The sequence below is a fragment of the Pogona vitticeps genome, chromosome 8 (genome assembly GCF_051106095.1).
Source record: "Pogona vitticeps strain Pit_001003342236 chromosome 8, PviZW2.1, whole genome shotgun sequence".
NCBI classification, from domain to species: domain Eukaryota; kingdom Metazoa; phylum Chordata; class Lepidosauria; order Squamata; family Agamidae; genus Pogona; species Pogona vitticeps.
The window spans coordinates 13,768,546-13,783,268 of NC_135790.1; the positions used below are offsets into that span (position 1 = coordinate 13,768,546).

Sequence of the window (14,723 nt, forward strand, 5' to 3'; positions counted from 1 at the left end):
GGGCGCCCACTCAGAGGCAGCTCCCAAATGCCTTTCGGGGGAGGCTGGGAAGTGCCGAACAGCTGTTCAGACAAAAAAAAAACACAACCCCCCTGATTGACAGTTCATACCCACCTCTATTTTCTATTAATATATATACCAATTTGAATTGGTGCCCTCAGGATGTTTGGGGCTTCAGTTCCCATCAGTAGGGTCAGTCTTTATGAATGCTGGGAGTTCTAATCCTGCCTGAAGGACACCAAGTTGACTGGGTCAAGCTCTGGGCCAGATAGAAAAGGCATTGTTCTGGATTTTTGACCACAGAATTTTGATAGCTGGAGGACTCTTTGGCAGTTAAAAAGTGACAGTTGGATACTGTCAGGTGCAGAGCGGGGGAGAACGAGAGATCTCCATTAAGTTTAAATAGCAGCAGATTGTGCACAGCCAGTTCCTACTGCAAATGCTTGGAAAATACCACATTGTGAAGGAGAAAAAAAGGAGATAAGATTCCCTGTTTCATGTAGAAAGCTGGGCTTCAAGCTTGGCCAGTTTTTCATAGGCCTGTTGTCTCAGTCCACCCATCAGCCCCTTGTTGGTAGCACACCCCATTCCCTTCTTATGTGACCTGTTGCCAAATCAAGCTGGCCCTTACACCTGGTTTACACCACCATGCTGCCATCTGTCTCCTGTAGCTTTCACCCTTTCACCAGTCTGCCCTCTTGTCTCACTCTGTCAGGGAACCCTTGTGATGAGTTGCGCTTGACGTTCCCTGTACGGGATGGAGTGGTGTTAGAGCCCTTTCGCCTCCAGCACAACTTGGCCGTCAGTAACCATGTCTTCCAGCTCAGGGATTCTGTTTACAAGACTCTGATGCTCAGGTGAGTTCTTCTATACCTGTGGCACTGTGCTTCCTCTGTATGAACCTTAACTGAAAACAAAATGCAGCTCCCTCCCACCTGCAACTAGCATCCTTTGCCTCTATAGTTCCAAGCATCAGCATTGAAATGTGATCAGCGGCTATAACTCAGCTGTCTGAAACCACTTGTCCTCAAGATGTGCTAGATGGCAAATCCTGTCATCCTCAGCCTTGCTTGCCAGTGTAGGACTACACATCAGAAGGCTGCTGATTAGAAAAAAGATGCAGAGCAAGGCTGTGAGCTTTGTGAATGGTGATGAAAGCAGAATCTGTGGCTGATGTGGGCAACCCAGGTGTTGCTGGGCTGCAACTCTTATCAGGATTTACTAGTGCAGTCCAGAAGTGTATGGAGAATCACCAGTTGTCCAACTCTTATATACTGGGAACAGACAACACAGCTGTTTCTAAGCCTGTGTTGGATCAGGGAAAGCTACTGGATGTAACACAGAAAGCACTGAATAGCTTCAGTTCCTTCTTTGTAGCCATCACACTTGCTAAGATCATGTAGAGTCCTTTTCAATGTACTGACCATTTACTCAGAGGCATATGTATCCAGAGCATGTAGAGAGATATTAATGGAAACTGTTCCATATATTTACAGTAACTCTTTCGGCTGGATGTTTTCCATAGTGTGTGTGTGTGTGTGTGTGTGTGTGTGTGTGTGTTTGTGTGTTTGTGTGCGTGTGCGTGTGCGCACCAGAAAAAGAGAGAGATTTAACAAGTCATCATCTGATCTGAGTTTCCAGGACAGGTCTGGTGATAAGCTAAAATAAATGGGCAACTTTCACTTTGTGAGAAACAGAAATATTAAAGCCCTGTATGGAGAAAGGGAAAACAGAACTGAGAGTAGAAAGAAGAAATGGGGGTCTCTTAGACATTGTTTTTGTAATTGAAAACCATGGAATTTAAAAAAAAATACCAGGGAGAAGAGAAGAGACAATATTGATCAGTAACTGACTGCTTCTACTTTGGCTGAAGCTATACATGTGTATTTGGATTGTATCTTTCTAGTATTTCAACAATAATCACTACAGGTTGCAATTAAGGATGGACAAGAATTTCTTTTCTCTACAAACTTTTCCATTTCATTACCTTCCAAAACTTACTGTGAAACAAAGCATAGCTTAATTTTGAAATCTGCTCATTTCTGAGGCTTGCTGTATATTTTTAGAGAGTTATAATATACACAAAAAGCATGCATAATTTGAAAAACTGCAAACAGCTACACCTATGTGCAGTTGAAACATTATGCAAACATACTTTGTTTGATAGAAAAAATGCCTGCTAGGAAAAATGAGTACCAAAATATGTAGAAATGTCCATATGGAAGAAAAGTCTGATGACCTGAGCAGAAGAATAGGCCAAATGACATAGGGCAAGAGCACCAATGAGATTATGAAAAACAACAAAAACAAAACTGACAAGACTTTGAAATATTTGAGTGTGAGTTCCCACAACTTGCACTTAATCACGGAGACCCAGACTCAACTAGCATTTGGCAGTGTCAGGATCAAATGTCTTTATAGCAGTTCCTCAGCCTTTGGCCTCTTGATTTGGATGAATCACTTTCTGAGACTTTCCTGCTTTGAAAAGTTGCATGGCCTTTTTAAAACAGGGACTAGAGAACGTTTGGGCTTCTCTGGCCAATACTCTTGATCCATTTTGCCCTTCTCAGGGTGAACTTCAGGAATTGTGTTGTGGTGATTTTAAAAAGGAAATGAAATTATTTCTCCATTCTTTCTAGGCCTGACTTGGAGTTGCAGTTTAAATGCTACCACCACGAGGACCGGCAAATGAACACCAACTGGCCAGCGTCAGTCCAAGTCAGTGTGAATGCCACACCTCTGACCATTGAACGGGGAGATAACAAGACATCCCATAAGCCCCTCTACCTAAAGCAAGTGTGCCAGCCTGGCAGAAATACTATCCAGATCACAGTCACTGCTTGCTGTTGCGTAAGTTCCTCCTTGGTTTCTAAGTGGTTGGGAGAGAGCCTTTGCATCCCCAGTTGCAAGAGCCCACTTTTGTTCTACTACAGACAAAGCCTTGATTTAGGTATTCCTTGCAACTGTGCAACTTGTGTTCATTCATCTTTAAATTCTTTCCAAATTTTTCCAAGCACCATTGTGCTTTGCCATGTGTTGTTCAAAGGAAGAAGCAAAACTCCTTTGCTCATCACTGGTGTGAATGCTGTACCAAAATTGAGCACTGACATAAGTCCAATGTATTCTCGAAGGCTTTCACAGTGGGGATCCGATAGTTGTTGCAGATTTTTTCAGGCTATTTGGCCATGTTCTGGAGGTTTTTCTTCCTAGCGTTTCACCAGTCTCTGTGGCCAGCATCTTCAGAGGACAGGAGATAGAACTCTGTCTGTGTTCTAACTCCTGTCCTCTGAAGATGCCGGCCACAGAGACTGGCAGAATGTTAGGAAGAAAAACCTCCAGAACACGGCCAAACAGCCTGAAAAACCTACAACAACCATAAGTCTAATGACTTGCTTTCGATCTAAATTTTTCATATAGCCTAGGGCCTGGACAAATATGTTTTAGAAAACAGTGTTGTGTGTAACTTGTTCCTTTAACAGTAATGAAAACATAAGGAAGATGGTAATTTTGTAATAGTGTAGTGGTGACTTAAGAAAGGAAATGATGATATTTGAGTCAATGGAACTTATGGATGAGTTGACTTAACAAATCCCCATGATTTTCATCAGTGCAACTTACTACACGAAACAACAGGATTTTAAACTGAAAATATTGTTACTGGTTTCATGAAACAAAATGAATGCATTACTTTTTTCATGTTATGTTTTGGGGGCAAAAATGCTTGGGGGGGCATTTAGTGCTTTTTAAAAAATGTATGACATCTTCATAGTTCTCCATTGAAATTTTTGCCAAAATAGCATTAAAAAGTAATGAATTAAATTAACCTGTGTAAGCTTAGTGGCAATGAGTTAATTCTGAGGAGATTAAATGATGAGTTGCTTTTGAAAAGTAAGTTTTAAAGCTCTGATATAACTTCTTATTTTCTATAGTATGTTTTTTACCTGGTTTCCATGAGAGAGCAGCAGGTGAGGTGCTGTTCAGAACACTAGCTCTCCTGCCTTTTAGCAACAGAAAACCCAGCTTCTCAGATTTACTTTCTTCTCCTGTCATGTACTTCCCTTAGTTCATTCTGAATTGCCTACCTGTCCGTTTCATAGGATGGCCACAGTTTGTAGTACTATGGGAAAAGAAGGGAGAGTCTTGCCTCTCGAGCTTTCTCCAATCTAACAACCTGTATCTCCATGATGGCTTGGAATAAAGAGAGTTGCAGAATGTTCGTCTTGTTTGCATGATGTCTGTGTGTCATGGACTCTTTCTCGGTTCAGATCACCTCTTTCTTTTCTTCTTTCCAGTCTCACCTCTTTGTTCTGCAGCTGGTTCATAGGCCTTCTGTGCGGTCCGTTTTGCAGGGTTTGATAAAAAAGCGTCTGCTGCCGGCCGAACATTGCATCACCAAAAGTGAGTATGTGCTCATCTCCTTGCCTGCCTGCCTGCCTGCCTGTGCGCATTGTGATGGGCTCCAGAGAGCCAGGATTCTTCTTTGTGATTCTTCCAGAGATAACAGGGCCATAGTTAGAAGTGGACAGAGCAATCACAAAATGCTAAGAACAGAAATATTCTGCTACTGTTATGAGAACAGAATATCTGCTTTTTTCAGTACCTGTTGAACCCTGTTGGGAAAATTTGGGAGGGACCCATAACTAGCAAATTAAAAAATTAGATGTAAATGTAAAGCATATCCTCAACATCCCAGAATATAGTGCCACCATTTTGTCCCATGGATTAATGTAAAATACCATCAACAGAAAGTGTGGTGAATATATTGAACATGTTGAGATAGGCAAACTACAGTCTGCAGACTTTATGTGTTCCTAGTGATTCACACCATCAGACAACTCCCCTGCCCCCTACTTAACCAGAAGTGGTTGTTAAGGTATATCTTGATTCAATGTCTGCAATTATTTTGAATTTTCAGTGGTGATCAGGCCTCAAAATGAGCCCTTGGATTTACCCCTGGAGTCTCTAAACATACCCTAGTATATGTTCTTTTCCTGTCTGCTTTTCATATCTTGCCCATACTTCTCTCCTACTTCAACCATACCATCAGAGTGTCTTTGTTAGAAAAATGACTGTACCAGTGTCCTGCTGCTGTGACTGAGTGCTGCTTGTTTGTTACATTTCTGCTGCACTTTTCTTGCTGTGAAATCAAAGGCAATGTAGAGAGCTCTTAACTTATCCTCACAACTAACCTGTAGAGTAGGTTAATATGACTGACCCAAGATTGCCCAATGAACTTTATGTCTCAGTGGAGATTTGAACCAAGGACTCCAGTCCAATTTTCTGGCCACTCAACTATACTGGCTTTCTTATCTGTCATTCAGGTGGCATGGCTGGCATTATACCAATTTTGCAGGGCCTCCACAGAATCTATACTCTTACACTACATATCTACATTTTATTAAAATGGTTGTGTTTTATTTTTACTTTTTAATTCTTAACCTCTCTTGAAACCCAAATCAGGACCTCAAGTTGGCATCTATTAAAATAACATGGAACCAAATAATCAACATTTCAAAATGAAAGAACAAGCTTATAAGAACTTATTTATTTATTTATTGGATTTCTATCCTGCCCATCTAGACCAAAGGTCTACTCTGGTCGGTTTTGCAAATTTAAAAACAATAAAACAAAAACCAACTAAGAGCTGGTTTCAGTTTGTTTCACTGGCCAAGATAGGCATGTTACTTAAATACAATTCAGCAAGGTACAGATAACTTTGTAACTGCCTTCAGCAGTTTGTGATACAAGTGTGAGTTTACATTAGTTACTTTTAATTTTTTTTCATACATGTGTTTGTTCTTTTGTCCCCACTACTCTGCCTTTTTCATTTTGCCCTTTCCCTTTTCCTCCTTGTTCTTGTTATTTTTCCAAAAAAGGAGCCCCACAACAAACAATAAAAACAGTTAATAGTGATGGCAACAGTGACAACAACTATAAATACCCCCCCAAAAAAAGAACTAGGTTTAACATGCAAGCAAATGTAAAATAACAAAAGCAAAGTGTTCTTTGAGGTGCAAATTGTATTTGGAGGGTGCCAACCATGAAAAAGCCCTACTTTTGGTTTTCCAGTTTGATGGTAGTGGAATTTATGTGTGGAACTGAACAATTTTGGGGATTTGTTCCTTTAGGAGTAGACGGATCTCTTATTTGCCTGTGGCTGTGTGTTTAAAGGAGAAGTATGTTGAGAGAAGAAAAACACAGCCACTCAGACTGGCCAAGCCAAAACATTTAGACTCTTGTTATCAGCCTTGACTGGCAGCAGCTCACTAAGAGCACAGAAAGTCATCTTATATTAAGGCAAGCTGTTTGTCCACTGAGCCTGGCATTGGAGTTCAGTGATATCTGGATGGCTACCAGTTCCCCAAGCTTGGTTTCAACCAGTGGTTTCCAAACTGTGCCAATCTGGCTGGAGAATCTGGAAATGGTAATCTAAAAAATTCTGGGACCCAAAGTTAGAAATCACTGCTGAAAACTGTAGTCTAGCATTAAGAGGGTAGGCTGCACCATGTCAGGCTCGTATACTTCTCCTGTCCCTGCTTATTTGCCTGCCATTTCTGTTATGTAGAAATGTATGACACAAATGGAGTAGTGACATCAGTTAATGAGAACATTTTCACAAGTTGGGTTAGAACCCAGGAAGCAATGATCTGAGCACTAGAAAGGAATGCAAGAGATCCATACTACATGGGTAGTGTGATGGGGACGGAAGAACTGAGAAATACTACCGTTCAGAGGAGGCCTTGTGATCTAGAAAGTGAGAAATCCATTAGTCTTTAGTTTCTCTCTGCCTGCTAACAAACAAACTTGCTGTTTGCAACACTGTCATTTCCCTTCTCACTTCCTAGTCAAGCGAAACTTCAGCAGTGGCACGATCCCTGGGACTCCAGGTCCAAACGGGGAAGATGGGGTAGAGCAGACAGCCATCAAAGTGTCCCTGAAGTGTCCCATCACTTTTAGGAGAATCCAGCTTCCAGCAAGGGGTCATGACTGTCGGCACATACAGGTGAGCTTCTGGCCTTAACCTCATGTCCTGTGTCTCTCCAGAGGTGGAATGACAGTCATATAACATTAAGTCATGCTGTTTGTTTCCTCTTCTCTGCTGCCTCTTATCTCCTATCCAAAAGTAGAACTGCACCATATCTCAGCCTTCCCCCAACTGGTGCCTTCCAGAGTCATTGGATTATGACTCCCATTCTCCCAGAGCAAACATATGGTGGGACTTGCAGTCCAGCAGCTTGGGGAAGATTCTTATATCAGCAGGCAATTTTCATTACTTAAATTATTAATGATTTAGTGACTTTCTTTCATAGTTGTTGCTAATCTAGATCACTACCTGTGACTGAGCTCTTTGGAAGCAAGCTGCAAATTTGGATGCCTCCTCTCTTCAACTGTGTTTTCCATGTTTTTCTACTCAGTGCTTCGATCTGGAGTCTTACCTCCAGTTGAACTGTGAAAGAGGGACGTGGAGATGTCCTGTTTGCAAGTGAGTATCCATGGTTAGGGCCCTGGTCTTTGCAGAAGGATGTGGAGTTTATTAAATGCAAGAATGGCGCATGTAGTCAAGGGAGTAGCACATGAATTTAAGAAAACAAATCACACTACCCATAGTTTGTCTAATCTGTCCTACTGTTTCTTAGTGGCCAACAGGATGCTAGTGGAGTGCTCACATTGTGGGTCGTTGGCCTGCTCTAAACCTGCCATTTTATTTGCAATAGAAAAAATTACACTGGCCACAGAACTAGAATGCTGGTACCTCCAGATATTCTTCCTTTGTGTGGCCATTCCAAGAAATTCCTGGCTTGTGTGGCTGATAATTTTCTTCTACAAAGAAGTGGCAACATAAACTAGAGGACTAGCTATCCTTGACTTGATTCTAACCAATAGAGAGGACTTGGTAGAAGAAGTGGCAGTAATGGGAACTCTGGGGGAAGGTGAGCCTATTCTACTTGAGTTGTTGATTTCAAAGGAAATCGAAGCAGAGTGTAGCCACATACATATGCCTGATTTTTAAAAAGCCAATAAGTAAGGACCCGTGGCAGGAGGTTCTGACAAGAAAAGGAATACAAGAAGGGTAGGAAAAGGGAAAAAAGCAAATTCAAAAAGCACAACTACAAACAATACCAAGAAGAAGAGTATGTGGGTGCCAAAAAGGCCAGTGTGACTTCCCAAAAAGGTCAGAGAGGGTCTGAAAACAAAAAAGGACACATAAAGAAAGCAGAGACAAGGCCAGGCCACAAAAGAAGAGTACAGAAAAGTAACAAGGAATTGTAGGGATGGCATTCGGAGAGCAAAAGCTAAGAATGAACTAAGGTTGCTAAAAGCAACAAAAAAGCTTTATTCAGGCACATGCATAGCAAAAGAAAAAGAAAAAGCAGCTCAGCTGCTCAATAGAGATGGAAAAATGATAACAGAAGACAAAAAAGGACAGAAGTAAACAATTCATATTTTAGCTCAGCTTTTTCCCAAAGGACAGACTATGGCCTGCTAGACAGATGTGAAGTCCGTGGAAGGGACAGGATTACAGGTGGAGATAGATAAACAAATAGTCAAGGAATACCTTACCACCTTCGAGATCCCCAGAGCAGGATGAACTGCAACCAAGAGTACTGAAAGAATTGACTGAATAACTCTCAGAACTGCTGCCCATTATTTTCTTGAAATCATGGGAAATGGGTGAGGTGCCAGAGGATTGGAGGAAGGCTAATATTATTCCTATTTTGAAAAAGCACAAAAAGGAGGAACCTGGGAACTACAGGCCATTCAGCCTGATGTCAATCACAGGGAAAATCCTGGAGCAAATTATTAAATTGTCTCATCTAGAAAACAGTGCAGTAAAAACTAGACGCCAACACAGATTTGTCAAGAACAAATCCTGTCAGACTAATCTGATCTCATTTTTTGATTGGATAACTTCCTTGATAAAGGGAATGCTATGGACGTAGTGTATCCTGACTACAGCAAAGCTTTTGACAAGGTGCCTCATGACAATCCTGATGAGCAAGCTAACTAGATGTGGGCTGGATAGACCAAGTGTCAGGTGGATACACAATGGGCTACAAAATCGTACTCAGAGGGTGATGATTAATGGCTCCTTCTCCAATTGGGAGGAGGTAACAAGTGGTGTACTCCAGGGATCAGTCTTGGGCCCAGTGCTCTTCTTGGTGTTTATTAATGACCTGTATCAGGGGATGCTAATTACATTTGTGGATGACAGAAAATTGGGTGGGATAGCTAATATCTTGGAAGATAAACAAAATTCAAAATGATCTAGATAGGCTAGAGCACTGGGCTGAAAACAACAGAATGAAATTTAACAGGGATAAATGCAAGGTAGCATGCCTAGAAAATAAAGACCAAACACACAGTTACAGTGGACCCTCGATTTACAGACGGCTCGACTTACAGACTTTTCAAGTTACAGACTTCTCTGGCTGCAAAATTTAGATTTGACTTGCAGCCAGAAAATCGACTTACAGACCAGAAAAAAACCAAAATGGAACAAAAATAGAATAAAAATTGCCAGTTGTGGGATTAATCAGTTTTCAATGCATTGTACGTCAATGGAGATTCGACCTACAGACTTTTCGACTTACAACCACCGTTCCAATACGGATTAATTCCTTAAGTAGAGGGTCCACTGTACAAGATGGGGGATACCTGGCTCGTAGCAATACTGTACTACGAGTGAGAAGGATCTTTGAGTCGTTGTAGATCACAAGCTGAATATGAGCCAACTGTGTGATGTGGCTACAAAAAAGGCTAATTCTATTTTAGGCTGCAGTAACAGAAGTATTTTTTCCAAAGCCCCCAAGGTGCTAGTTTCCCTCTATTCAGCACTGGTTAGGCCTCACCTTGAGATTGTGTCCAGCTCTGGACATCACACTTCAGGGAGGATGCTGACAATTGGAACAAGTTCAGACGAGGGCATGGGAATGATCAGGAAACTGGAAACCAAGCCTTATGAGGAAAGACTGACTGAAAGAACTGGGCCTTGAGAAAAGAAGACTGAGGGGAGAGCTGACAGTTCTCAATCATCCCAGAGTGCAGGGCACGCAATAGTGGACTCAAAGGAATACAGATTTTGCTTGAATATCAGGAAAAATGTCCTAACTCTTAAAGCAGTACATCAGTGAAACCAATTACATCTAGAGATGGTGAGTACTCCAACACTGAAGGCATTCAAGAGGAATTTAAACCTCCTGGCAGATCTGCTTTAATTTGTATTCCTGTATGGAGCGAGGGGTCAGACTCAATGGTGTTATAAACCCCTTCCAACTTCATGATTCTATGATTCTATGAAGTTGAATGTTGTCAGAAACATGGAACAATGTGTATTCAATGAGCCTGTTTAATTTCTCTCCCCCCCCCCTTTGCTTTCTTTTCAGTAAAACAGCTTTATTGGAGGGACTTGAAGTGGATCAGTACATGTTGGGGATTCTTATCTATATCCAAAAGTAAGTCGAGTAATTTCCCTTTCTGTTTACTAATGTGCAAAAAATAACTATTTCGGGTAGAGTGGATGTTAGTACCAGAGGGCAGAGAGGTTATCTGCCCCACCCCAGTAGCCTACTATCCTTTCCTCTGTTAAAACCATGAAGTATAATATACTGAGATATGAGAAGAGTGAGGAGACCCCATGGAACCCATTTTGTAGAATATTATAAAAGTTTTAAAAACATTTTAGTACCAAAACTTAATATAATAATGGAAGGAGAAAAATATTCCTTCTTCCTGGAGATATTCAATGATTGTTTTAATATTAAAACCTAATAAAAACCCTATGGATATGGAAACTTATAGAGCTATTCTATTAAAACATTTCAGCAGTATTGGCTAAAAGGATTAATAGCTTTATTGTCAAATATATAAAGACTGATCAAAATGGATTTATAAAACGAAGGCCAATGACAAATGTAACAAGAAGTATATATAATATAATGTGTAATGCATTTGATAGCCAAAAATAAAAATAAAGCAGGAATAATGGCACTAGATATTTTAGCCAACACTAAAAAGGCTAGTAGAAAAGCTTGGATTCAGTATACAGTTTAGAGGCATAGTAGAAGTATATTCTGAACATTTTGCCACATTATTAATTATTGGTGGAGAAACTGGGCAAATTTCTCTAGGCTGGGGTAAGTGGCAAGGATGTCCTCTTTCTCTAATTCTAATTGATTTGGTTATACGTAGAACTCTTGGTGAATGCTATTAGGGAAGTTGAGCTAATACAGGGCATAGGCCAAAAAGATATGTCTAAGATTAATTTATTTGCTGCACTACATTGCTAACAATAGATGATCTACATAGAGCTATAGATAATATAAAAGCACATTTTGTATTACTTGGGAAATCTACTGGCTTACAAATTAAAAGAATTCTAAAGAATTCTAAAGAAAAAATAAGGGAATTGTTAAAAGGTGAGAAGAGAACATGGATTAATGTGATACAGCTAGATAATTGGATGAAATAAAGGGGAAAGCATAATGGTAAATGCTGAGAGATAATGAAGTTTGAGGAAATTATAATTCAAGGAGAGAGAAAAAGAACAGACTACGAGAGGGATGGTGGCTAAGATAAGGCATTGTTAGGGGTTAGAAAATTACCAAGAAGCTCTTAAAATAATATAGAAAACATACTTGGTTAAGAAAAAAAGTACCAACATGTGGAATAGTTTATGGAGAAGGAGATCTGGAAGTTTAATCATGGCAACTGGACGTCTTCCTTATTAAGCTGAAGCGTTTCGCTACTCATCCAAGTACAGTGGTGCCCCGCTAGACAATGACCTTGCAAAATGACGAATCCACATGACGATGAGGTTTTGCGATTGCTATAGCGATTCGCAAAACAGTGATTCCAGTGGGCGATTTTTGCTGGATGATGTTTGGGTCCCTGCTTCGCAAACCGTTTCTCGCAAGACAATGATTTTGACACAGATCAGCGCTTCGCAAAACGGGTGTTTTCGGGACCGATGATTCACAGGACAGCCATTTTAACAGCTGATTGGTGCTTTGCAAAATGGCTTCCCTATGGGTGATCTTCCCAAAACGACGACGATTTTTCCCCATTGGAACACATTAAACGCATTTGGCTAACTAGTTAGTACAGTAATGCTTGTAAGGTGTTCGAGAAGTGAAGTAAGAAAGCTTTGAAAAATTGTTGATTAGGACTAGAATTCCCAGAATCCCTGAGCCAGCAAGAATAGTGCCCATGCTGGCTGAGGGATTCTTGGAATCAAAGTCCAAAGAAATAGGACTATCCCAAGCTCTTATAAGGAATGGGAAATTGTTCCTATTGTAGAATGGGTATTAGAAAGAATTTCCTTACAAACTAGAGCAACATCTTCTTCATCCTCAATAATTCAACATCGTTAATCTCTGAAGCCAAACCTCAACTGAGCAGCTACCTCATTCTGAACCAACCATTCTACCTCATAGACTTTGGCCCACAAAATCTCCAGTCATACCCCCCAGAAGCCTCCAGCAAATGCAGCTGGCCATTTCAGGTCATTCTTGCTTCTGATCGTTCTGAAAAAAGAACTCCTGAGCCTAAAATAGTCCCAGTGACACCTGCTTAAGGCTTCTGCAGATGCAGCTGGCTAACCTGAAGTCCAAAATCAGGATTCAGGGACATGACCTGCAAAAGAAGCATTGGAGGCCACTTGCAGCCTATAGACTGTGCTTAGCCCAACCTTGATTTAGAAAATAGGCACTTTTCAAGAAGTTTTCAGGGTTCCTCTATTCCTTTTTCCACCCTTTCCTTAGATCAATATATTTAGTTTTTTTTCCAGCTGCAGAGTTTCTGGTGCCTTTTTAGTGTCAAACTCTGTTTGGTGTAGGCAGGTCTTCCTTGACCTAAAACCTAGAACAAACCCAGCTAGTGTGCAAAACGTCTCTTCTGCCATGTGAGGGCCTCATGTTCCCATGTTTTCACTATCAAGAAGAAGAAGAGGACAAACCTGCTGGGCACTCGAGGCAGTGATTTTCTGGCCTTGGTGTTTAATTTACTGCATTATCTCCCCCCAGCCTCCAGTTCTTTAACACTGCCAAGGATAAACCTTCAGAGAAATACAAAAATGGCCATGCAGTCTCTCAGAGGAATACTAAAGAAGAGGCTTCAATTTACACTTAGCTTGATAACAATACCCTTAGAAGACCTCACTTTCGGGATCTAGATTATTTGGAGGTTATCCCAACACAGAAGAATTTAAAAAGTGTTTAGCCTCCCTTGTCATCCCTTGCCTTCTGTCAGATATCTTGTCTGGTGCACAGAGTTCATAGTTCTGCAAAGCAGCCTTCCTCCAAGAAGGTGCCCTCCAGATTAATGGAGTGAGGATGATGGAAGTTGTTGCCCAGTGAATGTGGAGAGTACAGTATTTGTGTAGGGGAGGCTGTTGTAAAGAGAGGTAGTGAGAGCTTATGACGGAGTTAGGGAACCACTCCCATCGGCTGCAGCCAGCAAGTTCTATACTGAAATATTAAGAAATTTGTAGTTCAGTAGCAGCTGACAACCTTTACATTCCTCATAATCTTTTATGATGATGATCTTTTGCAGAGGAGGGATGATACATTAAAACTAAGGAGACTATGTAGTCTTCATGGTAAGTTATCCTTAGAATATGAGCTATTGCTGTTCCTTTCTCTGCTCAAATTGGCTACAAAACTATGCACTTCGTGGTCCAGGGAATTTTTGCAAGGACCATACATTTCTTGTTGGAGTGGGAACATCATAAGCTCTGTTACAGTAAATCAGACCAATGGCCCATCTAGTTCTATTCAAGGGTTGCCAGCTGTGGCACCTCCAGATGTTTCTGGACTTCACGTTCCAAAATACGTAGCCAGCATAATCAGTGATGAGGGAAATTGCAATCTAACCTCTGGAGGGCCACAGTTGCTCACTCCAGGGCTTCAGGAAGAAGTCTTTCACATCCCTACTTCAGGAGTCAACGTTTGTATGCAAAGCACGAAATATGCTGCTGAGCTGTTCCCACTCCCAGCCCCTCCTCCTCTCACCTTCCTCTCTCCTTATCTTCTCACCTAGCTCCGAATACGAAGAGATCACCATTGACCCAACATGCAGCTGGAAGCCGGTGCCCATCAAACCTGACATCCACATCAAGGAAGAGCAGGATGGGCCAGTGCTGAAGCGTTGCCGCACCATGAGTCCCACCCATATGGTGATGCCTAACGTCATGGAGATGATTGCTGCCCTGGGGCCTGGCCCATCACCTTTTGGGCCTCTGCAACCTCCGTCTGCTGGCAGCAGTGGCAGTGACTATACTACTCCAAGTGAGTCCGCCTTTAGCCAAAGTGAGCCCCCTTGGGCTAAGGAACAAGGGGAAGGGTTTGATCCTTTGGGGAAACAGTCCTCTCCCCACCAATAAAATAAATACCATGTTTCAGGGATCAATGAGAATTTCCCAGTTCAGGAGAAACGAAACCCCAGCTATGGTGTGTGCTGGCTGAGAGTGGCAGGCCATCACCTCTGGAGGTCCCCACCTTGGGGACACTGGACTACCTCATGTGTCTTTTGCAGCTCCAGAGGGCATTTTATCTGCTTTTTGGAGTTTACTGCCACCCATTGATCAACAGCCATGTCATCTATTTGTGACCAAAAAACCAAATGTATGCATGCTCATTGCACTGTTCCTGGTGTGTGTGTGTGTGTGTTTTCATCCTTGTAAGGCAAAGTTTGTAATTGTGTATCTGTATGTGGCAGGATGCACA

At 41.5% G+C, this 14,723-nt stretch overlaps 1 protein-coding gene across 5 annotated transcripts in view; it reads left to right on the top strand.

The window, feature by feature from the left end:
• The window catches only part of ZMIZ2 (zinc finger MIZ-type containing 2), a 159,579-nt gene that overhangs the window by 119,614 nt on the left and 25,242 nt on the right, over positions 1–14,723 (top strand). For all 5 annotated transcript variants that reach the window (XM_072979010.2, XM_072979012.2, XM_072979011.2 and 2 more), the window contains 7 exons: positions 716–857; positions 2,640–2,850; positions 4,293–4,398; positions 6,846–7,003; positions 7,416–7,483; positions 10,386–10,454; positions 14,038–14,285. In XM_072979010.2, coding sequence (XP_072835111.1) covers positions 716–857; positions 2,640–2,850; positions 4,293–4,398; positions 6,846–7,003; positions 7,416–7,483; positions 10,386–10,454; positions 14,038–14,285 — 1,002 coding nt within the window. The remainder of the gene's footprint in view (positions 1–715; positions 858–2,639; positions 2,851–4,292; positions 4,399–6,845; positions 7,004–7,415; positions 7,484–10,385; positions 10,455–14,037; positions 14,286–14,723) is intronic.